Source organism: Dryobates pubescens, chromosome 2 (genome assembly GCF_014839835.1).
Source record: "Dryobates pubescens isolate bDryPub1 chromosome 2, bDryPub1.pri, whole genome shotgun sequence".
Classification (NCBI taxonomy): Eukaryota; Metazoa; Chordata; class Aves; order Piciformes; family Picidae; genus Dryobates; species Dryobates pubescens.
The window spans coordinates 24448517-24475659 of record NC_071613.1 but is presented as its reverse complement, the minus strand read 5'-3'; the positions used below and the strand labels follow the sequence as shown (position 1 = coordinate 24475659).

The window sequence follows — 27143 nt, the reverse complement described above, 5'->3', positions numbered from 1 at the left end:
TTATTGGAAACAGAGAGTGAGGAGAGTTTTCTTCTAAATGCATAAGAAGCTGTGAGTAGACCGCCTCACTTTTTCCTGTGTCCACCCACTGGGCTGGACCCTTGGGATACCAGAGGTGTATCTTGTGTGGCAGCGACAGGAGACACCTAGCCTAAACTGCCACACTTTGCTATTCCAGATGCACAGCTGTTGTATTTTCTTCACATGATGGGATGCAGTGCTAAAGACAGACAGTTGTTGCACCTAGCAGGGTGTCAGGCTCAAGATATTACCAGACACTATTTCAGTCTCTGGGGATATACATACACCTTTGCTTATCACTTTAGGTACTGAAGGCCTAGCACTGAATGGGAACAGCATGTCTGATGCACTGTTTCTCTCTAGAAACTCTCCAAATAAAAAATAAACTCTCTTGTTATATGTGACAGTGAAGGAGTGTTTCACGTGAACAGCTGGACACGGGCCAAAGGTCTGTCACAAAGCAAGAAGCCATGTCACTGCGCTGCAGCTGTATTAAATGCAGCAGTTTTAAGCCTGATGCCTCTTCTACTAAGGGCACAACTGTGGATGGAGAAAAGGAAACAGATTTTGGTCCAAAGCAGAAACAGAGACATAACAGAGGCAGATGGTTATAAACAACCAAGAGTGCAGTGCAGCTTAGTCCGTCAAAGATCAAGTGGTTCCCACTACTAAGAGTTAATGTTCACAGAGGTTCTCTCTAGACTCTCCATTTGAGAACGGGGCTCTCTTGTACATCCCATAAATCTACCCACTCACCTGACTGAAGGCTACATCCATGTGGCTATAAGAAGATAGCAGCAAAAAGGCATCTCCAATTTCCCTACTGCCATGACAGCTCTAAACAGGATATGAGAAAGTAGTTCCAGCTAGTGAAAATCCTCTAGGACTGTCAGAAGTGAAACAGACAGTTGTTTATGGTCCGGAGACCATAACTGCTCAGTTCTGAACAGTGAAACAATTCGCTTTAACTTGGAGGAATCTGGAGTAGCTGTCACTTCCACAGACACACCACTGTCTAATTAGAGTGATTACTGCCCAAAACTAGTTATCTAACTGTAGTGGGACCTCAGGCAGCATTGTTTCTCCTTTGATGTGAAAACAAAATCGGAGACATGCCCCTTTTTAGCAAAAGGACACATATACTATTTTGACTGCAAATGTACACCAGTGAACACACAAATCTATCTTGGATGAAGCCAGCAAGAAACTTGCTGAGAGGCTCAGAGAACTGGGACACTGCCCTCTATTCTGTTCCTTAGCAAAATGGGTTTGAAGCCAGGACACTGACTCAAGAGAACTTTAAATCTTCAGTAACGTCTGTTTTGGCTGCCTCCACTCCCACAATCAAACTGGTGCAGTCTGGCCTCTGGGATCCAAAAGCTGCTCAGCCTGCTCAGGTTAGAAATAGTGATATTGGTGGGGAAAAACCAAACAAACAAAAACCAGTTCTCTCCCTAAGGCTTTCCCTAGGACTTCTGCTGGGTACACACGGGAAGTGCAAGGACAGGTCCAGAGACACCAGAACCTAAATCAGCAGAAACAAATGCTCCATTAGTGTTTTCATTGAAACAGAGTCTTTTACTTTTCCCCAATTTTCCTTAGCAAGTAAAGTCACCTTAAACAGGGCACCACCTTGACTACCAAAAAGGAAAAAGACCGCACGGCAAGTTAAGCACAGTAACATCAACACTTAGCAATGTGATTTGAGCTCATGTATTGCAGGGTGGGCTGATCCAGCAGATCACCCGCAAACACTCATGGGAACTCTAATGCTTTATAGGATAATCAGAAAGCAGCACTGCATTGAAACTACACACCCATTTCTCTTCCAAATTCCCCAGCATCTTCCCAATATTTTGAATGCTGCCTGGTAGAGACTGGCTTGCCTGAAACCCAACATACTTCATATGTCCCCTTACATATGAAGTGAGAAGGATATCAACTATATGGCTGATTAAAAACGCAGCCCCACATGCCGTTCCCACACCAGCACAAGCAATGTCAGCAGTCCAAATATGGTCCTAAGGACTACATGAAACCAGTAAAAACTCTATTTGTGACAGTTTTAGGTTGTGCCTTTAAGAAAAGACAGCTCACTACCACACTATGATTAAAAGAGAAAGAGAAACATCATACAATCCTCATTGGTCAAAAAATGTGGGTAGCATGCGGAAAAGAGAGGCAGGAATCACTTGATCTAGAGGTATGCACCCAGATAAATGTGTTGAATTTAATTTTGTGTTCTAAACTGTTTTGGCAATCCAAGCCAAGTACTCCTGAGAAATGCCACTACTGGCATAAGCCTCAAAGTCAATACACATTCCTCTTGGTGCATGGACATTGCAATTACTGAGATTCAAGCAGAAATTAAACATTGCAGGAGGGGAGAAATAAAATTTATTGTGCCTCAAGTTGCCTAAACATATCTCCCAGGAAGTGGTTCCCTTGTAACTTAGAAGCAGCCTGCAATGACTTATGCTACTAGGAGGGGGAAAACCCCAAGGGCTAGCACTAAGCACTTTTGGTTTGCAAGCGCTGCCTACTTGTCTCACTTCATCACAAAGCAGAATGAAGACCAGGACGTAAAGGATGATCTCCAGGACAGTAGGTTCCTTCTGGAAATCCATAAGCAACACGTAGGCAAAGAGCAACAGGAAAGCGATGTAGAAGATGACATTCCAGGTGAAGACCACAAAGGGAGAGGTGAAGAAAGACACATAATATAGGAAGAGTTTCTTACTCTTCTCCACAGGCTTTTTCCTGAGGAATTAAGAAAGAGAAAAATGTCTCCAAGCATAGTTTTTATACCTGGAAATATTTGTGCTCCTCAAAGTGAAAATGAAAAAGGTGCAAAGTCTAGCACAGGAGACACCAAAGGGCTCCTCTACATCTACTGACTTCAGGCACTCAAATTGGCACAACTCCAGAACAGAGTGAGGACAGGACCTCTCAAAAGCTCATTCAGTCATTAAATAGCTTTATCTGAGAGTCATTAAACACTGGAACAGGTTCCTCAGTCTCCATCCTTGGAGATACTCAAAATCCAAATGGACACAGCCCTGAGCAACCTGCTCGAGCTGATCCTGTTTTGAGCAGGAGGTTGGGTGATCACCAGAAGTCCCTTCCAGTCTGGATTACACAATGATTCTATGATTAATTTATTTGCTTCTGCTAATGAGAAGCCAGTTGATTACCTGAATGAGATGAAACCACAGCCTAATAAAGGGAAAAAGAACAGACACAGTATAATCTTCCAGTTCTTAGTATCTCTTGAAATCTCTCCATACCACTGCTTGGAAAGGAAATTCTGCAGGGAAGAAGAAAATATCCTCATTTGTTCTAATAGCATACACTAACCTAGGAATGCTATTAGAAGACTTTTGATTTAGTAAAAAACAAACACACACAAAAAAACCCACAAAGCTTTGAGATTTCAACTGGGATTCCCATTTCAACAATATAAAAGGCTTTCTGCACCAGTCTGCTGGTTCCTTGGTCCAGCCACCCTACAGTCCATGTGATGAGAAGCTCGTGTGAGGCTGAGCAGGACTTGACCTGATTTATAAGGCACTTTACATCAGGCAGTACATTCACACTGTGCCTACATGGGAGTTATGCCAACTTCTAGAAGTCTTTATCATCCTCAGCTCATTATGATTTACAGCTCTAAATCAAGCCTTCCCCTCCTGACTTAAAATTTATGGACAAATCAGCCACTGCTTATTTCAAAAGATAGGAGTCACACAGCCTGTTTCCACCACCAGCTCTTTGGGATGCATTTGACAGCCCTGCAGGCTGTACTGTGAGTGTGCGGCAGGACACAGTTATGCTGATGGCATGCAAAGCTCAATGTTCATAAGGCTGGGAAGCCTCACCTGGGAGCTCTCATTTCCATGAAGACAGTGTTTGAGCATTAGCCTTTCATAGAGTGTTCATGTGGATGTAGTATTTTCACAGCAAGAATATTCACTTTTATTTAAGCTACTCTGATCACAGTAGTTATGGTAATCTGTGCACCTTGTTTTCACTGACCTTACCTGCACCCCTGGCTGTGCAATGAACTGCTGGTCTTTAGCTTCCACTGCAAGTTCCAGACAATTGCATCCTCCCCAGGCTTCACAAGAATAAGTTAGCAGCTGCTCAGCTAGATCTTCGTCATTGCTGTAGCACTCTGTGAACAGCTCTGGAGGAGAGAGGCAGCCTGACACTGAGCTCCAACTCAATTTCCCACCAAACAGAGTGCAATTGTCTCCAGTGACTTCCAAAGATAACATTTGTAATAGCAAAACATGCACATACAAAAACACATTTTCAGCATGGTAAAACAATGTGTGTGTTTTGCTTCACAACCTCACTTGCATGTATTAAGCTTTCCTACAGAATTCACGCCGGGATGGAAAGCTGTAATAGCAAACCAGCTCACACAGAGATAGCATTAAGTTGAGTTCTGCACTAAGAAACCATGAGTAAAAAACATGAACTTCTCCCACTCAAATAACTCAGTATATCATCTTACTGTTATTTATTTAGCACTGATCTAATGATTTAGAATCATTCTCAGTAGTCCCATATCAGCAGCAGGGTTGAACGACAAGGGCAGAATCTGATGCTTTTCCACTAGGAAATGCATTGCAAGGAGAGCTTTTTTAGAAGATCCATAAGCATCTTATTCTGCCCAAAGATTTTTGACACTCTGGGTATTTCCCACTCAAAGGCCATTCATTATGTTGGTGCATCTGTGGCAGAGAACAACTGCCCTGATGAGCAAGCCAGACTCTTATAAAACGTGTCAGGCTTCACTAGAAGCTCCTCTGTCCAACAGACACCTCCCTAGGCATTTCACAAACAGCTGTGTTACTGTAACTGGATGCACACATACAGCAATACCTTTGGTTGCTGTTACACAGATTGCAGTATGCAGATAGATCTTGATAGATTTGAATGGGACCTGTTCACTTCTCAGTGTCTCGCTATATAATCAGGCCTGAGGGATGTAAACACCTCTATGAAACTCTATTAAGTTTTCACCTTGTAATATAGGAGATACCATCAGGTAACAAGCAAGGTATTTTCACAGTGTGGCCTTGTTCCACTCCTTAGTGGAACAAACACAAAATTAAGGCTCAGGTTCAAGAGGTCAGAGCCCCAGAAAAGGAATGAACATGGCCTGCTCTTAGGAGCAATAAAACAATAGCCACCTGGGGAGGTTGTCAAGATTTGGCTAAACGAAGCCATAACTCAACTGTTTAAGTCTGGGTGGTAACCCCACCTCAGTGTGAAGATTGGACTAGAGACTTAGAGAAGCCCTTTCCAGCAACCTATCTGTGGGCTGCTGTTCAACCTGCAGGGCTATTGCACTTTACCTGTCACTAACCAGGTTTATGGTGGTGACAGCAGATTTCTATGCAGTAATGCATTTACAGACTCTCTGTTCTCTGTATCAAGCAGAGGAAGAAGCCTCAGAAAAAACACCATGTTGTATCTCCCTCCAACTTTAGGAACCAAAGTCCTGCATGACAGGTAAGCTTGGCTTTTTAAGTGGTGGGTGATAGCAGTTGATTTCTGCTTAATCATCTCCCAGCTGTGCTGGGGTTCATTTGCATATTTCTCTGAATAATTTGCAGGATAACTGGTCACTGAGGACATATTAGCATTATAACTCAGGAAATGAAGTCCTAAAATAACCAGAACATCCCTTTACTCTTCCCATCACCCTCATTAAATAAGAAAGCATTGGTCACTTCACAGCCCATGCGATGCAGGGCTCAGTTCTGAATTATTGACAGTCCTTGCAATAGGAAAAGCTGGAAGTCATATCAAGTAAGAAAAATAACTGAGCTAGATCTAAATTCCTAACGAGCAACTGTATGCTTCTTGTCTCAAATAAGGAAGGTCTATGATTTTGCAGTTCAGAATTTAGAAATTCAATCTGCTTTTTACCCACAATGTATTCTCATGCCCCAAAAGTACTCCTGCAAATTCATAGGGTGGCTTTTCTCAACCTGAACACTACCAGCATTCATGCAGAAAACCTCTCTTATCCTACACTGCCCTTCCTGTTTCTGGGTTCTTTTTCTTTTTCAGCCCTGCCATTAGAGTTAGGTAGCTTTTCTTCCCAATTAATGGAATTTTCTACACCTCAAAAAAAAAAAAAAACAACAAAAAAACCAACCCACAACACCCACCTCTGGAAGCAACCTATTCCGACAAGACATACAATTTCTACTGGGAACAGATGGTGTAGCAGAAATTTCCAAGCAGTAAAACCACATTTTGACATTAAAAGGAAGCATTTAGTGTTGAGTATCTAGTTTTCTAAATAAAGCTTTCTTTCCACTTCCGTTTGAGATGTCATTTCTCTTCTTTAAAATTCAAGCTGGATTTCTGGGCAGCATTTCAGGCAAACTGAATGAATTACTTTGCCTTGCATTTTGTTGAACAAAACCAGCAGGGTTGTCAGTTTTCCTTCACACAAAATAAAATCATCACTGTGCAATCATTGATACACACCAGACTTGGAGAATAGAATAGAATAGAATAGAATAGAATAGAATAGAATAGAATAGAATAGAATAGAATAGAATAGAATAGACCAATAAACCAGGTTGGAAGAGACCTCCAAGATCGTCGTATCCATCATATTATCCTTGCTAAAACAAGTAATGTTCCAAGAAAGGAAACTATTTCCTGGTCTCTAACCCATCCTATTAAATTTCTAAAGGACTTAAAAGAGGACACTTACCTACTGCTCTTGTCTCATACTCATTAGCGAGCTCCTCAGACTCACCAGCAGCATTTATATCATTCTTTACCTTTGCCATGCTCTTCAGGAGCTTACTGGCCCCAAGGGCTGCCAATGTACAACCTCTGGTCTGTGGAGAGAGAGTTAAGTCATGCAAAGCCCTCTGCAAAGGGAAAATGTGATATATTCTTTAAAAATCATGTCCCTTTCTGCAGCAGCTTCCCAGTTCTCAGTTGTGACCGGAAAATGAGGATCCACTTCCACAAAATAAATGGTAACCATCAGTGTACTGGCTTGATAACAACTTTATGACTAGTTTGAAAAGGTCTTATATTTAATAGTTACATATGTGGCATACATAGCTTTGTCTCTCTGGCTGAAGACTCACAAAAGAGGGTCTGTGGTGTCTACCATTTTCACTGTCTGTCAGTCTGAACCAGCTGGATGTACCCAGAACTTCTCAGACTACATTGATGCATTCCTTGCAATACACCTACATGTGCAGGGAAGAAGCACTCTGTTTCAGACACAAAGATCACAGAATCACATAAATGTTAGGGTTGGAAGGAACCCCCAAGGATCATCTAGTTCCAATCCCCATGCCATGGCCAGAGGCATCTTCCACTAGATCAGATTTCCCAGAGCCACATCCAGCCTGGCCTTAAAAACATCCAGGGATGGGGTTTCCACCTCCTTCCTGGGCAACTTGTTCCAGTGTCTCACCACCCCTCATGGTGAAGAACTTCTTCCTGACACCTGATCTATATCTACCTTCTTCTAGCTTGGATCCATTCCCCCTAGTCCTATCACTACTCAACACCCTAAAAAGTCTTTCACCAGTTTTCTTATAGACCCCCTCAAGATAATGGAAGGCTACAATAAGGTGTCCTCAGAGCCTCCCCTTCTCCAAACTGAAGAACCCCAACTCTCTCAGTCTGTCCTCATAGCAGAGGTGGTCCAGCCCTCTGATCATCCTCGTGGCCCTTCTCTGGACATGCTCCAGCACATCCACATCTTTCTTGTAATAGGGTTTCCAGAACTGGACACAGTACTCCAGGTGGGATCTCACAAGAGCCATGTAGAGGGGCAGAATCACCTCTCTCAACCGGCTGGCCACACTTCTATTGATGCAGTCCAAGATACTTTTGGCTCTCTGTGATGCAAATGCACTCAATATGAGCCCAAGCATCCATCAGCTTGCTTACATTAGCCTCACATTTATATCCTGCAAATTATGTATTTGGTGCAATCACCACTAAATGTACTGTCTAATAAAAGTTAGAAACAGATTTCAATCAAATACCTGGGATGAGAACACATTCATAGTGTGGAATGAGTGGGAACTCAGCTCCAAGCTTGAACACAGAGGAGAACGTACAACTATATGTTAAAGCTAGTTTGGACTGCTGACTGATATGTGATATCAGGAAACAAAATTATGAAATCCACACCCAAACACAAAATGGATAACATTAAACCTCCTTCAAAGCCATCTAGCAATTATCTCTTGTGAGCGTGTGTTTAAAGTTAGGCTCAATGCCTTCAAAGTCCTACAAATCACAGAAAGGAAGATGACTGTGCTGTTTGCAATGAGGAATAAAGGAACTTACTTGCTCCCAAATTACTTTAGACAACTCTTTCTTGTTCTGAAGAACAGACCAAATAAACAGAGCTTGTAATGGATGTCTGGTGATAGGACACTCATCCTGAAATAAAGAGCAACAACTCTTCAGAACTAAGCTCACTGAACTGTTTTCAGCTGGAACAAATCCTAGCCTGCCAAGCTCCTGTTCTCACATTTTCTTCCTTATACAACTGGCCCAATGATCCTCTCTCGGCTATCTGGTATTTGGCACACATTAATATAAGTTAGGCCTTATATTATCCTACGTGGTGTGGGAGAAGCAGTCTCCCTTTTCCTCCTGAAACGGGCATTAAAAGTCATTTGGGACTCACTCGCTGCTTGACTTAGTGTTCAGTGAACACATATTAAGTTCTTCTGAAAAGAACACTAGCTTTATATTAATTCCTTTTGACTCTAAAGAAGATCCTGAGCTTCACAAGAACTTAGAGAAAAATTTCTATAGCACTATCTTCTTTGCATTAGACCTATTCATACCTGACAAAGCCATCACAAAAGGACTCCTGAGCAACGTAACTTTAGAGAATGCCAAGCTTTGGTGGAAACTCACAGCTAATCAGCATTTTCAAGCCAAGCTTCCCCTGAATGCCATGCACTGCATTGTATCTCTGAAGTCAACAATTGACTGGAAAAGTTTCCAATCTGATGCCCATGTTCCAGTTTTGAAACTCACTTTGGATCTGATGTTTGGACCTGCTGTGCTCTGAGAGGCGGTTTTACCTGACAATTAAGTAAAGTCCAGGAAGTGCTTGACATCCTTGCAACAAGCAAGGTTTAATATACAAGAGTGTGTACCAAAATAGAAGTCCAAATCCTTTATGCACCTCTGCACCAGACTGAGTTTATATTGGCATACACTACAAACATAACACTACATAACTAGAGCATTTATTGCTCTGATAAGAAATATTTCAACTCAACACCCAAATAAACTCTCACATTTTTCTGATGGTTATTGTTTTTCTTTCAGAGGAAACATAGTGGAATCAAACTGCTCATCACTTACTGGAAGGTGTATCTTCATCTCATCCTTGCTATTCTTGTCATCTCTTTTGAGACCTCTTCGGAAGTCTTCAACCATCTTCCACACAAATGTGAGAAGTGCATCATTATAGGAGTTCTTGGCAATCTGCAGGTTCTTGAACACCAGGCTGCTGAAGTTGTTTGTGTACAGCTCTCTAAGGACCTCTGTGGTAAGGAACTTCCTCAGATTCAAGCCGTTTTCCAGGAAGAGACGGACAAATTTGGGCCTGTCTTTCACTATGGCTGTGAACATGACATCCTGTAGGTCAGCAGACTAGGAAGAAACAGAAAAGTGAATGTTAGGGCACACAAGACATGTAAAGCTTACCTAAGGACTTGATATATGTGTGTAACTGCCACAAGTTCCTTCATGCTGCCACATTTTCTCCAGAATCAGGCTTTTTTAATGTGTGCAATTGCCCTTGTTGATCAATGTAGAGTACTTCTGGATTGGGCAGATAACCTTTCCAATCAGTGATGTCAGTACAAGGAGAAGTAGGCACTCTTACATATCATCAGAGAGGTTGGGGTGATGAGATAGTGGCTGCTGTTACAAGGTCTCTCTTCCCACTGCTACCCTGTCCCATATCACTGCTCAGAAGTGGTCTGTACCTCCCAGTTTCGGTCATTGGTGAAGATCTCATCACTGGCCAGGTCTAACTGGTTCCACTCCAGCAGCAGCTTCAGCTGCCCATTCCAGTTATCTCTGTCATGTTCATTGGTGCTGAAAGCTGCAGAGGAGGAACAATCCTCTAAGTAAAAGACCAGAGACAGAAGAGCTTCTTGGCATACCTATTTCACACACTACCTGACTAGCCCCCTACCAAGTGATTTCTCCAGCTCATGCACATCAAGGGGACACAGTCTCAAGCTGCGCCAGGGGAAGTTTAGGCTCGAGGTGAGGAGAAAGTTCTTCACAGAGAGAGTTGTTAGCTGTTGGAATGGGCTGCCCAGGGAGGTGGTGGGGTCACCATCCCTGGAGGTGTTCAAGAGGGGATTGGATGTGGCACTTGGTGCCATGGTCTAGTCATGAGGTCTGTGGTGACAGGTTGGACTCAATGATCTTTGAAGTCTCTTCCAACCTTGGTGATACTGTGATACTGTGATCTTCCTGACTGGGTTTTAGTGGATGCTAGAGGATCAGATACATAATTATGGTTCAGCGTAGGTCACAAATGAGCTACTAGGAACACCTCATCAACCAAAATGAGCACAACATTTTCTTCAGGCTCCTCAGCGTCCTGCATTGCCTACAAAAAATAAATTCTGCAGGACTCTCAATAGAGCCCTAGACAAGAAGTGTCATAAGCAGCTGTAACATTCATAGGCTTTCTACAAGCACAAACAGAAGCCTTTACTGAGTACCAGTTCTGCACTGGTGGAGTAGTAGAGCCCATGCCTGAATTACTAAGGGTAGCAAGTCACTGATATTGGAAAGAGTTCAGAGTTAGAAAGCAGCCCTACATATTAAATGTTAATTAGCTGGATACTTCTCTCCCTGCTGAATGCCAAACTTCTTCAATAATCCAGATATACACCAAAATATACTTGATTTTACATTGCAGTAACCCACAGAAAAGATCCTGTGCTTGGTTTCCTGTCTCCCTGTTGTGCTGCATACTTGTCGCCCTCAGAAATGCTACCCCACCATCCCCAAAGCTCTGTGAAATGCCTTTGATCTCACCCACACTAACAGATCCCGAAACACTTCTGCAGCCTGTTCACACCACTTGAGGTGAAGATAAGATCCCATTGTGACAGAGGCTTATCTCTACCAAGATGGCTCTAAAGCAGGCTGTTCAAGCAAATACATTGACATCTTTTTTTTCTATTAAAATAAAACACACACACACAAACAAAACACCCCAAAAAACAATTACTTGCCTTTGTACAGAGCAAAGGCAATGGCATTGCTCACAATTTCATCTCCAGCTTCTTCTATTTTGATAACTGTCAGTAAATGAGGGCTCTCAAGGACTTCTTTGATCTACAAAAAGGAAAAGTTCAATTTCAAAGCAATCTTAGGCTGTTTAGTAGCTGATCTCCTAGAGTATCTTTAAAAGAAATTTCCCATCATAATGTAGCAAAGCTGCTTCTCAGTCTCATTTCTACATGCAGTTAAAATTTAATCAAGTCTAGATAGAAGTAATGAGTTTTTTTTAAAGTCACCAAAGAACAAGATTAATTAACCTATGAACATACAGCAAATAACTGTGATTCCCCTATGCAGAACATCATAACTGAAAAGATATAATCTCAATAATTAGAAACTACTCAAAGAAAAACCAGATTGTGACAGCACACATTTCAAAAACTGTCTAGCAGTTCAATGGAGAACAGCTTCTACCTCCTTGTGCTTTGTCAAAAATAGAGATCATTTCTCACATAACCAGGATTTGCAAAGTTACTTTCATTCAAGCACATAAAAGACAATCTTAGCCATTCTTGACTGCAGGAGGAGGTATGCTCCAAGGCCACTCAGCAGAAGCTGTGAGGAGTGATCAAACAGGTAAAATTGCCTTCAGCAGCTCCACGCTGTCCAGTGCAGAGCTCACTCTGGAAATCAGAGGCTTGTGGTCTGCTCAGAGTCAGGTCTGGATGCCACAGTTTCCATGCTCAAAGTGTAAGTTCAGATATGGCTTCTGCAGGAAGCTCAAGTTAATGGACTGTTCACTGAACAGAGGTGTTCTTGGAACTAAGACTTCTGAAAAATCACAGAACACTAAGATTTTCCTGGAGCTCCATTTCTTTTGTGTGTACACAGAGATGTTAGTTTATGGCTGGACTCAATCTTATGGTCTTTTCCAACCATGTGATTCTTTGATTCTACTCAGAAGAGCAGAAGTATATCTAAAACCAGATCCACCTGAAGGTCAGGTAACCAAAGAGTTACAAGTACTTTCCAAGACTGGTCCAAGCAACCCAAGGCAGCAGATGCTCTCCTTACTTCTCCACTTGGCCAAGTTTCCAGAAAACACTCTTGTAGCAAACAGTTACCTATGGGATCACAACAGTGAGAAGGCTCTACCTCTGGTCAAAAAGGCAAAAAAGGAGCACACACAAAGTTTGCTGGTGCAGGTACAGCATTGTACCTTTAACTGTGTGCTGTGTACACAGGACTAGGAAGTCGATGTTAACAGAATCCCAGTGGAGACGGCATAGGGATGCTGCTGCTGTGAAACACTGACCAAGCCTCCAGTACTCAGCTTCCCACTTCTAGTCTCCATCAATCTTGATGGAGCAAGGAGGCACTGCACATCCTATATGCACCACCTCATAGCAACATCCGTGATTTGGAAGTCACTACCTGCTCCTCACCTCCAATTTTCTCCACCCTTCTCCCACTTCCAGCCTTGGTATGGCATCACACACTTACCCATTTGATCCAGCTTTCAGTCTCCTCTTCTGAGAGCCTTGAAATAGTACGAGGCAGATATCTGAGCAAGCTCTCCTTGACACATGAGGAAGCAAGAGTGCCCTCTGACTCCACCAAGCTAGCAATAACATCAGCGATTCGGCCAGAGCCTTCCACCACAACACAGGGAATCTTACTCTTGATGGCCACATTGATAGACTAAGAGGTCAGAGAGGAAGAGGTGATCACTTGAAGCCTGACTGTGTTATTCAGTGTGAAAGTCTAGAGACTGAAGGTTTGATTAGGCAAGAACAACAGAAGCCTGTAGTCCAGAGCAGTATTTTTATTGCTACCTGCTGATACCTTACCAATGACAGCACTTTGAAACAGCATTCATCTAATGACAGAGGGCTGTGAAGAGACTCACAGAAACTGAGGGACTGAAATCACCATCTGCCAACTTTTAGAGCTGCTTAGCAGATCAGGAAAATTGCCAAGTGGAAATGGCATTCAGGACACATTCCAGCACTACCTAGCTACAGCTATTGCTGGTTTATGGTGCAGCACTGCTCAAGTAACCGCACAGCTGAGAACCAGGGCTCTGGCTTTACTTGCTGGAGACACAAGCAGCAGCCTTTTACACAGAGATGGCTTGTGTGCTTTCATGAGAACATCAAACTGCAGTGTTACTGAACATCTCCAAGTAGATGCTCATGTGATTTCTCACACAACAATGTTGTACATAGCTTACCAGTAAAAAAAAAAAAAAAAAAAATTAAAATAGAAGGTGTTGAAATAATGACAAAAAGATCATTAGTCGTCCTGTTGCAAAGACCACAACAGGCAACCTTTATTTCATTTGCTTCCTGACTGTTGAGAAGACAGGCACCAGAATATAAACTGTCTGCCAACAAATTGTACAAAAGGAGTCAATGCAAGCTATCCTTGAGCACTGGAAAGATGGAACACCTATTAGCTCTCTGAAGAGATCGTTTTGTGAGAACAGCAACAGCAAAAATGCAACTTGAAGCCATCAAACCCATGAACATATTACTGCTGCCAATCGGATAGAGGCTTTTTCTTACCAACTAGATCAAAGTGGAGTTCTTAAGAAGGGTCCAAGTAAAGGGTACATTTTACATCACAGGGAGTTTAAAGCATAAGCTCAAAACAGTTTTACTTCTCCTGTGCTAAAGCTGATTCCTGTCATCATACACCAGTCACAGAAGCTGAGAAAGAGGAAGTCTTTTCTGACCAACACTGCTAAGACCGAGGCAAAGTCAGGGCAGGTGCTCACAGCACCTGCTATGTCACTTTGGGCTGATCAGAGACCCAATTTATTCTTGAGAAAATGGCTTCACCTGTAATTAAACAGGAAGGTTGACAAGAACATCTGCATGTACTAATAACATCAATAAGCCAAGAGATCAGCATGGACCCTTCAGTGAACTATCACCCAGTTACTTTTCAGAGGAACCTCTTGCTGGGAATTACACACTCAATTTAACAAGGCTTTTCTTCATTCTGAGGAGATAGCTACTATAACTCTCTTTGATTCACCTCACTATTAACAGCACAGTTTTGGTCAGATCAGGTAGTACCAAGATTACCTCTTCAAAAGAAATCATATAATGGTTTGAGTTGAAAGGAACCTTTAAAGCAGGGACATCTTTAACTAGATCGGGTTGCTCAGAGCCCCATCCTACCTAACTGTGAATGTTTTCAAGGACAGAGCTTCTACCACCTCTCTGGACAACCTGTGCCAGTATTTCACCACTCTTCATCCTGCTTTGATTTTACTGATTCAAACACTGACATTACCTTTTCATCACATCTGAACCCCTGGCAAAATCCAGCCCATTTCCTCAGCTCTTTCTCAAGGTCCTTCAGCCCAGGCTACAGCAGTTGTTCTTGCTGTCCAAGCCACTTATTTCTCACTGTTCCTATCCCACACAGCCTGATTGCACATCCTACTCACTTTAAATTCCCTGGTGCAAGGTCCCCTTGCTTCTTCAGTCACACCCTCCTCACTCAGGACACTCATCTTCACTCTTGCAAAGTGGACAGGGAAGTATCTATCCTGGGGTTTAACACCGAGGCGTCCCTTCCCTAAGTGTCACCTAAACATCCCATTTCAAGCAATTTCTTTCTGCATCCTCCAGCCTACACATCCTCTTCCTACTTGTCACCTATTTGATGATGATGCCTGCTCCGTCACCTTCTAGGCTTAGAAGAGGCAGAATCACCAGAGCCTTCCTGCCTTGATCAGCTGCCTAGATTTATAGTAGTTGCAGCCCACAGTTCTCAGGAGCAACAATCACAAGTCAGTTCAAGCAAGCTCTGAGCCAGAGCATCTCCAGTACAACTGGTCTTCCCTCTGTATTACAAGAACGCACTAATCCTCACTGCCCATGGGCAAGACAAGTTTTCCCAAACCACAGTTTAGGCACATTTGTATAAGGATCAAGAGATACATGACTGGCAAAGACTCATGAATCTTTGCTGCTCAATAAACACGAGAAACAAACCTTTTTCTACTGGATTTGTTACGGAAGAACTGTGATAACTGAGCGGGCCTAGCCAACAGTTTTCCAGGATGTCATTCAGAGTTATAGATTTTGCACAGAAAACATTAACCAAAACAAAATTTATATGCTTAAATGCAATTGCAAGAAAGGTCTTTATATAGGAAGTGCTAGGCAAGCTTTGGTAAATATTAGGACTGTAGGACTATCAACTTTGTCAAGTTGCTTGTGGAGTAATCTGCTTTAAATCTGACAAATATGGGAAAAAAAGTAAAAGAAACAAACTTACTTTCAAAGTCTCTTTCCCTCCACCTTGGGCAAAACACACAATAGGAATCTTCCCACCATAATTAGATTCTGTGAAATACACCAAAAGATTTTAAAAAAAAAAAAGAAAAAAACCCAAACAAAAAAAAAAAAAGGAAAATATTCAGCCAATTAGTGCAGTTGGAACAACTACTTTTTCCCAGATACAATGAAAGAATTTCCACACAGTTCATGCAAACACTCTGATACTAGTTTGCTTTTCATTTTTTCCAAATCTTCCTAGTTTTAATGAAAATTCAGTTGATGAACATTCTTCACAGCGGACTTCAGACAATTTTAACAGATTCCTTTTTCCTCATAGCAACCAGAATTTTTCCTATCTCTGAAGTCCCCAAAAGTGATTTTCCTGTATTTCCCCACTGCTTTGACCACTGAGACTAGGTGCAAGGTTCTTATCACCTCCAGCTGCAAAATTTCAACTGTAAAGGGAAGCTAAGAACCAAATAACCCCTGGAGCTAGTGTTAAAGAGAAATACCAAGTTCTGTAATGATTCGGGTTCTTCATCATGACTGACAGCAAGTATTCTTCATCTGAAGTACTCAGTAAAGAAACAGAAATAAACACACACACACATAGCCAACAACAACCCAAACCCCCACAGTAACCCAAAAAACACCTCTAACTATGAATTTAATAAAACCATAGAATCCATAAGGTTGGAAAAGACCTCAAAGATCATCAAGTCCAATCTGTCACTCAAGACCTCATGGCTACTAAACCATGGCATTTCCTGTCAAGGCTTTTGATTATTTATTTTTTTTCCATTTTGGCAAAGAAGGGGCTGAAAGGTAAATTATTTCAGAGCAGGCTGCAGGTGGATCAATCACCCTCACAAATTCATATTTTCAGGAAAGCCTATTTTCAGCTCTTGTGTAGTTGTGCTTCAGCTACCTGGAATTCAGTGCCAGGTGGGAATTATGTAGAAGGGTCATTTTCCAACAGATAGCCCAGCAGGAAAGGTGGAAAGGGCTTTATGGAATGGCCGAAACATGATCATTTGATGTATCCCACAAAGGATTATTGTCATATAAAGAAATGAAGATGAGGGGAAGAGATATTGCTCTAAAGAGGGCTGGTTGTTCCTCAAAGTGCTCAAGATGCAATTCAGTTAACACATCCTTTCCAGCTCAGTATCCAAGGGATGAATACCACTACTCTTTTGTTCTCAAAAAAAAAAAAAATCAAAAAAGCCCTAAAAAACTCTGCATCAGCCCCAAAACATGCAAGGACTAAGGAGAAAGAAGTCTGCAACCTGATGGCCACACCTACCTGGGATAACCCGCTCTGAAATGTACTTTTCTAACTGAGTTCGGACTTTTGCCTCTATCGTCGGGTGCCCATGGGTGCCATTATCAACCAGTAAGAGATGGGTGTGGTTATTATCCAGGCAATAGAGGGGGTCTCTCTTGAGATCATCCATTATGTAGTGGGCCAAGTAATACCCCTAGAAGCACAAGCACAATGTTTAATAGAGGTCCAAGGGCAAAGCATGCAAGAGCCTTCAAGGACAAGCCTATAACAGTTAAACCCCTAGTCACCAACTACTCCTCATTACTTAGGAGTCTGACAAAGCATTCTGCTCACTGTCAGTTCCAGCAGCTGAAGGGTCATGCTAAGCCCACAACTGAAGTTATCCCCACCAAGCCTGGTGGTGTATGACCATCTTGAACACGAGAACAGTTTCCTCCTGACAGTTTGTTTCACTGCTATGTAAGGTGGAGAAAAGCTGCCCTCAGGTTGATTGTTCAGGACACAGTAGCTCAAGCTTCACAGACAGATTTACTTCTATGCAAACATTTCACTGGAAAGCATTTTGCTGAGCTCTGCTTTGCCAGACATACAAGCAAAGCTTGACTGACCACTCAACTCAGTCATCACACAGCTGATAGCATCAGCCTAGCACAGCAGTGGTCAGTCAGGGACATAATCTGTACAACTGACAGCCAAGCCTCCTCTGCTTCCCCACAAACCCATACATGTTTCTTACATCAGTATCTCCACTGCGAATCAGACTTTCTCGGTTGGAAATCATGCCCCAAGCTGCTATGCCAATAGCCACCACGTTCTCCTCTGAGCTCCGACTGATGGTGTTGTCTCTGACCACTTCCCCAATGTACTTCATCAGCCCATAATGCGTGCCTCCTGTGAAAATCCAGGCCCCTGGGGACAACATCCAATAAACTGTGGGGAATGCTGGGGAACATGCACCCTCCTAATGCATTACCTTTAAGACAGAACAACAAAATCCCCTCCCAAGACCTCACCTCAGAAGAAACATATGTACTTCAATTAAGCACAAGATGCTAACCAACTTACCTTGCTTCACTGTGGGCATCTAAGGACTATCTCTCAATCCTGTTACTTCTGAGCCATTAGGTCACATTTACCCCAAGTGCGCCAGCCAAGCAGAAACAACCCAAACCTTCTGTTTCCCTGCTGGTCCTTTGAGCTGCTACCACTCCACCAGCATTCTGAACAATACAGACACACATGCAGGTCATTACCTTTGGACTGAGCAATGTAGATGAGCCTGCTGAATATCTTGCGCATCCGGGGCTTGAGTGCAAAGTTCTTTGCGCCCCCGGTGACAGAGATGACAAGGTTAGGGGTTTTCAGGTGCCAGTGCTGGGTCATCAGGTCATAGAGGGTTTCGGAGTCTGTATCGCAGGACAAACGGATGTACTTGGGTGAGAGAAAAGGAGAGAACAAGTGCAGCAAGAGATAAATAGAAATTCAGGTCTGATCCCAGCCAGCTCATTTTCTTCTCTAATGTACAATCGGTCTTATTCCAACAGCCAGCAGACAAAAGTGGCAGAACAAGCAACCAGTGGCAGAACAAGAAGACACAGTCTCAAGCTGCACAAAGGGAAGGTTAAGCTCGAGATGAGAAGAAAGTTCTTCACAGAAAGAGTAATTGGCCAGGGGAATGTGCTGCTCAGGGAGGTGATGGAGTCACCATCCCTGGAGGTCTTCAAAAAAGGATTGGATGTGGCACTTGGAGCCATGGTTTAGTTGTCAGGAGGTGTTAGGTAATAGGTTGGACTTGATGATCTCTGAGGTCTTTTCCAACCTGGTTGATTCTGTGATGAAGAGACTGTTCCTTTCCCTAAAGCACCTTTATTCTCCCCCTATGACAAGGCACCCAACTCACCTTTCACTAGAGGAAGGATGAACACACCACCAAGGCAGTTTATGGCAGCCATGCTATTTATAGCTTAGATTATGGATCAGTGGTAGCATTGTTGTAAGGAAACTAATAATAATGTTTGCATTTTGATTAGACTACTAAAGCCCTAATGAACTAGTAATTCTAGGCTTTGTGGGCATGGTGTCCCCATTGTAATATAACCAGAACAATACCTTATATAACACAATCTTATCAAATATATAGTAAAGCTTAAATGTTGTATGACTATGTCAAAAAACACATCAGATGGATGATCAGACTATGTTTCCACTTTGGTAAAATGCTCTAACTTTTTCTTGCTGTGCTATTCAAGAGCCTTTTTGCAATTTCATCACTGTTAGTAGTTAAGTGTGATGGACTTTTTGGCAGAGTCATGGCTATACAACCCACACCAGGGACAGAAAGGAGTAACTTGGACCTGAATCATCAGCAACTTTGTATAGATTGCCCGGTATTTGCATAAGAGATAAACCAAGTCTAACAGGCTCCAACAGCTATGCAGGAGGCTAAGGTTCTCCCACAGCTTCTGCCCTAAAGCATCAGCCACATAAAGGCTTGGGTGGTTTTCAGAGAGGGTCCTGCATAGAAGAGGGGGAGTCTGCCAGCAAAATTAACTGTTCAACAGCAAATCTTGTTAGCTCTGTAGTTAGAAGGCGTTTCTCCTAAACTCTACTGATACAGAGTACCCTGTACCTGAACATCTACTTTTGTTTAAGATTTCTACTTGAATGACCTGGTTTATATCTACACAAGTTGTTTTCGTGTACATAAAAGCAAGTCCCAAGTAAAACATGCCGAAGCTGAATTACCCACACAGCACATTCCGTGCTCATACATCATTGCTGTGCATAACTCCAAACACTTAAGTCACAGCAAAGCTTCGTTCCATGAAAATGAGGGAAAATTGCCACCTCGAGTCCTTGGCAAGGCTTTACTCAAGCGAGTGAAACCTCCAGTGCAGCCTTTTTTCTTCTCCGAGGTACAACGGCGCCATCTCCTGGTATAGCCAAGTGGTGCACCACAATCATGACCGATACAACTCTAACACAGGCGATACCAAAGCGGTTCAGCAGCTGAACTCAGAAAAGTATTCAGAGAAGCATTTTTCAGATTGATGGCTACCAGAACATAAAATACAGCAACTGCAATGTTCTTGGATGTTACAAGATCTGAGCAACACTGCGGGGGGGAGGGGGCGGATAAAAAAATCAGCAAGCAGGACTTAGGAAATGTAGAGATTTTATTGGTCTGTTCTGCACCAAACTTGTTATGACTCATCTGTCCTTAAAAGTATGGTGCAGGGTATAAAACTTCCCATCTCTCACTGATAATAGCCAGCAATTTGCAAGTTACCTTGGGCTTGAAGTCCTCCCATGAGATCAAGAGAAAATATTTTGCGGTGTTTAAGATCAGCAGGTGCCTTGTGGTATAGGAAATAAGAATACACAACGGAGATGTAACTCCAGACAGTGTGTTGATGGGATGGATTAGGAGACTTATAAGCGGTAATTCAACAAAGTGTGCTCTGAACCATGCACAGTGGCCTTGAGAGTCCTCAAAATCCAACTATGGGCATAACATTTCCAAGGTGGGAAGGGAGACACAAGCTAAGGAAAGAACATTTAAGCTTTTAGAACTCAGAAATGCTGAAATATAGTGAACCATTTCTTCTTTCAGTACAGGTATGCAAGAGCTTACAATGAAGTACTATGAAGCTTCAAGAAATAAATTAAGTACTTGGATCTGTTTAAACACTATTCAAAACCTTCAGTCTTATTTCGGACCACAATGCCTTGTTTCTGCTACTTTGCATAAAACCAAATTAATTTATACAGCATACTCTGATTCTCCTCATTTGTTTTTATGGTCTCAAGCAAGCTGCACTGGTGGTAAATGTCAGTCATTTAGAAGAGACAGATGAGCTCAGCCACATCTGATTCCTCACATAGTATCAGTATAAATCATCAGAAACAGCAACACCAGTTATTTTCTTATTTCCCCTCCTCCCCTGTCCCCACACCAAGGAAAAACACAGGGAAGAGAAAAACATACAAAATAATCCCTCTGAAGTTGCATTGATTGCTTACATCCCCAGTTAATTTACCATCATTTTAAAATCTCCTCCTTGGGAAACACTATTTCATTAGTTATGGGCCTGAACAAGCTGATCTCTGTGGATATGCTTTGTGTAAGGGTTTTGGCTAGAGAACTCTGGAGAGTCCTTCCAAAGGACATTATCCCTTGAGGATATTGGCCACAAAAGCCTCATTCCAACATCCCACAACAACATCCCCAGTCAAATGCCTAAGACACAACTGCATGGAAAGGAGCATTATATATCCACAGACTGCAATGGTCTGCACACAAAGCAGCTAGTGAGGAAGGTAGTGTAGGTCAGTAAGCTGTAGGCAGATGCTGGATAACATGTTAAAGACATTACAAAGCATGAGCAATGATTTTATGGAGTTGCAAGCAGGAACGTGTAGCTTCTATGCTGAAGAGTTCATATCCATATAAAGGTCTTTCATCCCTAAAGATATGAAATCCCTGTGGATATGATGTCACAGACCTGCTGCACCTTCAAAGGTAAAACATGGGACACATGTTCCTGTCTCAAAAGTTGCACTGGACCCCACGCTTACATCATTTTCTTTCCAATGCAGAAGTTAGTCCACACTAGAAAGATGCAATGTTCCAAAACCAGACTTGTCTTTGCATTAGAGTCAGACAGGCAGGAACAAGGGTTCTCTACCAGGACCTTAATTAATCAGGCACTTAACTTATCAGGTGGAGCTCACCATTAAAGATGGATTAAAGGGTACTAAGCTGCTCCCCAGCACTATAACATTTCTATACAAACAGGGACCACAAAATGCCCACTAACTGCACACTGATGTAGTCGGGGCACAGAGCCTCCATGAAATATCACGGACCCCTTCTAAAATTAGTTTCTTCTTGTACAAGACTTCAAATTTGTATTACAAGCTTGTTATAATGAAAACAAGAAAAATTATAATTGAGGATCACCCTCATTCACCCATTCTTCTGCCATGCTTGGAAACAGATAACGTCTTTTCATTCCCATCATCAGCCTATGAAACAAATAACACAGAAGAAATTATTTTTTTCTTACCTCATTTCAGAACCAGTTTATCTCCTTTGTAGGCTAACAAAGTCCATTCTCATCAGAATAAAAAACAACTTTAGTTTCACCTTCCCTGCTTTTCATGAGCTTCAAGTTCAGGACTCTGAATACAGTACACCAAACAGGTGCCTGATGTATGCCCTTCCCACAATCACTTACCTTTCCTCTTTTCCCCAGGTTTTCAAACTGAATGTCCCCAAAGGCATCAGTGGGAAGTTCCTTAGTGTGCTTCTTGTAGTTCCATTTCTCATTGGTATTAATCTGAGTGCCCTCTATGTGCTGATTTTCAGGGTATCCACATTTACATAAGTTACCCCTGAAAGAAGAATAAATGGATATGAAACCACCTGGTTATCATCCTGAGCACATGACAGTGAGCTCTGGTACGTTTAGTAACAAGAAAAATAAAATGTTCACAGCTGACGTCACCATCCAAACCTCTGCTCAGTCAGGACATTCCCAAGAAGTGTTATCTTGCCACAAAATGGGAGGCTTGTAGAGCACTGAGTGTTCTAGCACTCACATCAAGCTCAAAGTCTTGAAGCAGGGTTGTACCAACACAACAAGCCAAGCAGCAGATGGAGCTATGGATCAGATGGACATGGGTGCACTTGCATTTACTACAGGACAAATGAGACACACCTCTCAGCTGAGACCAGCCCCTCCTTGTGTTAAGCAGTACTTGCTATTAGAGTGGGTCCAGAATAGGGATATGAAGATGATCAGGGTACTAGAATCCCTCTCTTAGGTGGACAGGCTGAGAGTTGTGGTTGTTCAGCCTGCAGAAAAGGCAGCTATGGGAAGACTTTATTGTGGCTTTTCAGCATTTAAGTGGGCCCAGCAGAAAGCTGGGGACAGGTTTCTTTAGCAGGGCCTGTTGTGACAGGACAAGGGGTGATGGTTTTAAAATGAGAGGGGAGATTCAGACTGGATGCAAGGAAGATATTTTTTATCATGTGTGTTGTGAAACACTGGCATAGGTTGACCAGAGAGATGATAGACACCTCATCTCTGGAAACATTCTAGGTGAGACTGCATGGGACTTTGAGAAAGCTGAAGATGTCCCTGCTTACTGTAGGGTGGTTTGACTAGATGACCTTTAAAGGTCCCTTCCAACCCAAAGAATTCTCTGATTCTATCTTCCTTCTGTTTGTCTAGCACTGGGCAATGGAGTGGCATACACCTCAGGAGCCAGGCTGTGCTGAGAGATGAGCTGACATTGTTAGATGAATCGTCTGTATGTAGCATCTCTCATTATCACAAATCAAGTTAGGTCACCAGCAGCTAGAGCTGAAACCCTACAACTGTGCACAGAAATTAAGAACATAAACCAGAATGTGGCATCAGACACTACCAGATGTGATCTTATCTACTGCTAACTTGATGTGTACAAGTGGTTTCTTTGCTTTTTTGTGCTCTTAATGAGATATAAAGAGATCACTAGGATGATTGCTGAGTGTAATCATTTTCCATGCACACCCAGGGCCTGACTGATGTCTAAACGCACCCAAGACATTCACATGAAGAGTGAATGGATCTCTGAAATTTTGCCAACTGAAGACAGGAGGCAGATTCCATGAATACATGAATCTCTGAGTTTCTGCAACCAATTGGCTGTGTTGCTAGTATGTTTTCACCACCATCACCATGCAGGGCACCGTGTACAGTCACTAACAGCACGCTCCTCACCAACAATGGCACTGCATGAAGAGAAGGAAGAATCTGTGCTTTGGTTATGTAGGGCTGCTTAGGAAAGATGGGAAGACAATCCACAGAATTTTCTGCATAGCCTATATTCCTGATTCCTCAAATGGAACAGAAAAGGGGCCATAGTTTATGAACAAGAGGACTGCCTGACAACTGCAGTCAGCCAAGTGAAGTAAGCAATGGCAACAAGCGGGAGCAAATGTGCCCCCTGTGCTCTAAGTTAACAAGTAACATGAGGTAAACAGTTACCTAGTGTTCATTTTGATAGCAGCACAAGAAAGTAGATGGAGAAACTAAGCAAGAGGAACAATGCTATTGCTAAATGTGAAGTGTAACAACATAGGGAGAGGAGGATATATTGACAAAAAAAAATAAATGCATTGACCCAAAAGGATTAAGATGAGAACATTAATTTGTGTGCTTACATTGACCTTTATAGTCAGCCTGCAGACTGCAAGCATGAGATTGAGTAATGTCCTCCTGTGAAGATTGCTCTAAAGGTAAGTCACAGCTTGCCTCCCAGAAGGAGAGAAAATTTATATGGTTTGTTGTATTTCACTGTAGTAGAATAACTTCAAAGTAAACCCACCTTATCTTAAAAACAGGCAGACAGAAAAGCCCAGCAAGTATTGAGTATGACTTGCAAACCTTTCCCAGTGGGCTTCCAGGAAGCAAGCTGATAAGAACCGGCTCTCCCATCCTTTGCTGGGCCTTTGCCAGACATCCCATTTTAGATGGCAGAAGAGGACCCTAAGTAAGACTTTCTGAAATGAGACTAATTTCCCTCCCTCCCTGTCTCTCTCTCCAAAGTATTTTTCCTCTCAGCTTCAGAGGAGAATGGGGTTACTTTGAGAGCCCCCAGAGCTCTCTATTCCAACTTATGCAGCTGCATTAGTTTGATCACTTTTCTACTGATATGACAAAAAGAAAGGATACCACCCAAAGCAATGTTATGGTCATCAAACTTGCATTGCATACGTACTTGTGCCTGAAAATCCAGCAGGCATAGTATCTTATCCTAAGAGATGATCAGTGTGAGCAAAACCTAGTGACTGCCCACTATAAAGGCGTGTGCATGGAATTTGTGATTTGAGTTTGAAAGGAAAATTTGAAGTATGTGTAGCAGGGGAGAATTAATTGGAGTTTGATTAGAAATAGCCAGCTGCCAAGGGCTGCCTGAGAATAATTGGTGTTTGTGCCCAGCTGCCCAGGGGTGTCTGGGAATGCTTAGTGGGAGCCCAAAAGCTCCCAGGTGCATGACAAGGGTAACAGATAAAACATATCTGTGGGCCCTTTTGTTTATGAAACTGAGGTGGGGTAGGGATGTGTTGACATCTTGGGATGACCATGAAAGACCTTCAAGCTCTCACTTGACTGCTAATAGACCTGTGAGGGAGATAAAGATGAGGAAGGCTATTGCTGGACAGGGAGTGCACTGGCTTGGAGCTGGGAAAAGCACTCTGGGTGCCTGTCAAACCATAACACTTATTTGGCTACCAGTGCAGAATACCCAGCCAAATCAACATTGACAATGAAAGGAGTTGTACAAGACAAACTGAGGTGAGGTTGCACTGCAAGATTCAGACTCTTTGCCAAAAACCACCAAAACATGCAAAGTTTGTTCCCCACCCAACCTCAGCCATGTGGCTCAGCAGGCAAAAATACCCTCAGCTACCAGCCTCCCACACCTGTAAAACAAGAGGAATAAAAAAGTTCGCTTACATTGACTTGGTGTCTTTTGTAAAAAAGACACATTCTCTCTTCTTAAAGTTTTCTTGGATGTAGCTGACCAAGTCCTTGAAAATAATTTTAAGAAAAGTTACTTTTGATAACTCATTAACCAGAAGAAACAATATCAGCATAGTCAGTTTAAGTAGGAAAAAGACTGATGCAAATTCTTAAGTCTCCTTTCTCAAAGCAAACGATGGAAGGCAGCTAGAAAGCACAGATGGACATTGACTGTAAAGGGCCTAGATACTGCATAAAAGACTACGACAAATAATGTTTCTTGCCAAGGGAAAAACAAACAATTAAACAGAACCAAAAACTTCTCAGGTAGAGACTACTTCAATTCAACAGAAAAAAAAAAGACACCAGGAGGAGACCTACATGCCTTGAAGTCATACTTTGTGTAAGCTCAGTGGAATGTAAAGTCTCCCCAGCTTGTTTAACCATTAACTCTTGTATTAACCCTGAAACTCCACCAGCAGGGGAACTTTTCAAATGTGGGAAACAAATTCATTCCTAATCTGCCTCTCTAAGTGAGGAGAAGAAAAAAAAAAGTCTCCCTTGCTGATAAAAGTTTTGGTGGTTTGGGACTTCAGTTTGGTTTTTAAGCACAGCTTGGATTTGCAAGCCAAGATTTAGCTTGAGATGAAAAGGGTAAACGTACAGCTATAGTTTAGCATTCTGACAGGACACCTGTAGTGAAACAGCAGTTAGAGGAAGTTATTCCAAATAGAAAAGCATTTAAAAATATAATATCCAAAAGAAAGTGGCAGAGAACATAATTAGCCAGTAAAAGCCACAATAATGCAAGACCAAAAAATAATAGTGGGGGGGGGGAAACCACTTGCTAAAAACCTAAGAGCTAGTTATTGGGCCTCTTGTAGCCCATCAAAAGCAAGAAGTCTGCCACCACAACCCCTGCAATCAGCAAATCTTTAAAAGGAAAGTTTAACATTATATGTCATATATATATTATATTACATGTTATATGGAGATTTTTAAGGCCGGGTTGGATGGGGTTCTGAGCAACCTTATCTAGTGTGAGGTGTCCCTGTCCATGGCAAGGGGGTTGGAGCTGGATGATCACTGAAGTCCCTTCCAACCCTGACAATTCTGTGATTCTGTGATATTTTGTCTACCTTTTTCATCAAGTTCCCTGTAGAGGCTGGGGTTTAAAAATACAGGAAACCAGAAGCAACTGAGAAAAGGCAAGTTACAGGGATCAAAAGGAATGCAACATATCTTTCAATTCCACTATATCAACAAAGCACCACTACTCCTTGAAGGATCACTGGCTAGGAAACCTTCTCCATAAAGGGACAAGTGACAAATCATCCTGCTCCTGACATGACCCAATTCATAACCAGTGTGGCCCACTCCTAACTCCTGAGTTTATCAAGGATGTACCAGATACTCACAGCATCGCTGCAGGACACATCTATGCTTCGAGACATGCTGGAATAGAGGAGTCTGGAATTCTCAAAATTGCCATTTCTTCGGTGCCTCATGGTGCCCATGGAAACCTGAAAGAGCACGGCAGAGGAAGAGATGAAGGAGCAAGGTCATTTTCTTCACTAGATAAAAAAACAGCAAAATGACTTAATGCCATAGAAAGGCAAGGGAGAGACTATTCAAATCCAGCATGACAAATTAGGAAGTGTATTTATTCCTAAGACTTTAAGCTAATATTCAAAGAAAATAGTTTTTCTTGTTTCATAGAATCAACCAGGTTGGAAAAGA

The 27143-nt window shown here is 42.3% G+C and overlaps 1 protein-coding gene across 1 annotated transcript in view; it reads right to left on the bottom strand.

Moving 5' to 3' along the window:
• TRPM8 (transient receptor potential cation channel subfamily M member 8) overlaps nucleotides 1-26920 on the bottom strand; it is a 40213-nt gene extending 13293 nt beyond the window's left edge. The window contains exons 1-16 of the mRNA XM_054172095.1: nucleotides 26822-26920; nucleotides 25398-25471; nucleotides 22128-22284; nucleotides 18141-18318; nucleotides 17624-17796; nucleotides 16906-17080; nucleotides 15598-15665; nucleotides 12805-13002; nucleotides 11313-11415; nucleotides 10041-10159; nucleotides 9412-9702; nucleotides 8374-8469; nucleotides 6764-6893; nucleotides 4059-4204; nucleotides 3216-3328; nucleotides 2565-2781 (exon numbers count right to left, since the gene is read on the bottom strand). Coding sequence (XP_054028070.1) covers nucleotides 2565-2781; nucleotides 3216-3328; nucleotides 4059-4204; nucleotides 6764-6893; nucleotides 8374-8469; nucleotides 9412-9702; nucleotides 10041-10159; nucleotides 11313-11415; nucleotides 12805-13002; nucleotides 15598-15665; nucleotides 16906-17080; nucleotides 17624-17796; nucleotides 18141-18318; nucleotides 22128-22284; nucleotides 25398-25471; nucleotides 26822-26920 — 2337 coding nt within the window. The remainder of the gene's footprint in view (nucleotides 1-2564; nucleotides 2782-3215; nucleotides 3329-4058; nucleotides 4205-6763; nucleotides 6894-8373; nucleotides 8470-9411; nucleotides 9703-10040; nucleotides 10160-11312; nucleotides 11416-12804; nucleotides 13003-15597; nucleotides 15666-16905; nucleotides 17081-17623; nucleotides 17797-18140; nucleotides 18319-22127; nucleotides 22285-25397; nucleotides 25472-26821) is intronic.
• Between the last annotated feature and the right edge of the window lie 223 nt (nucleotides 26921-27143).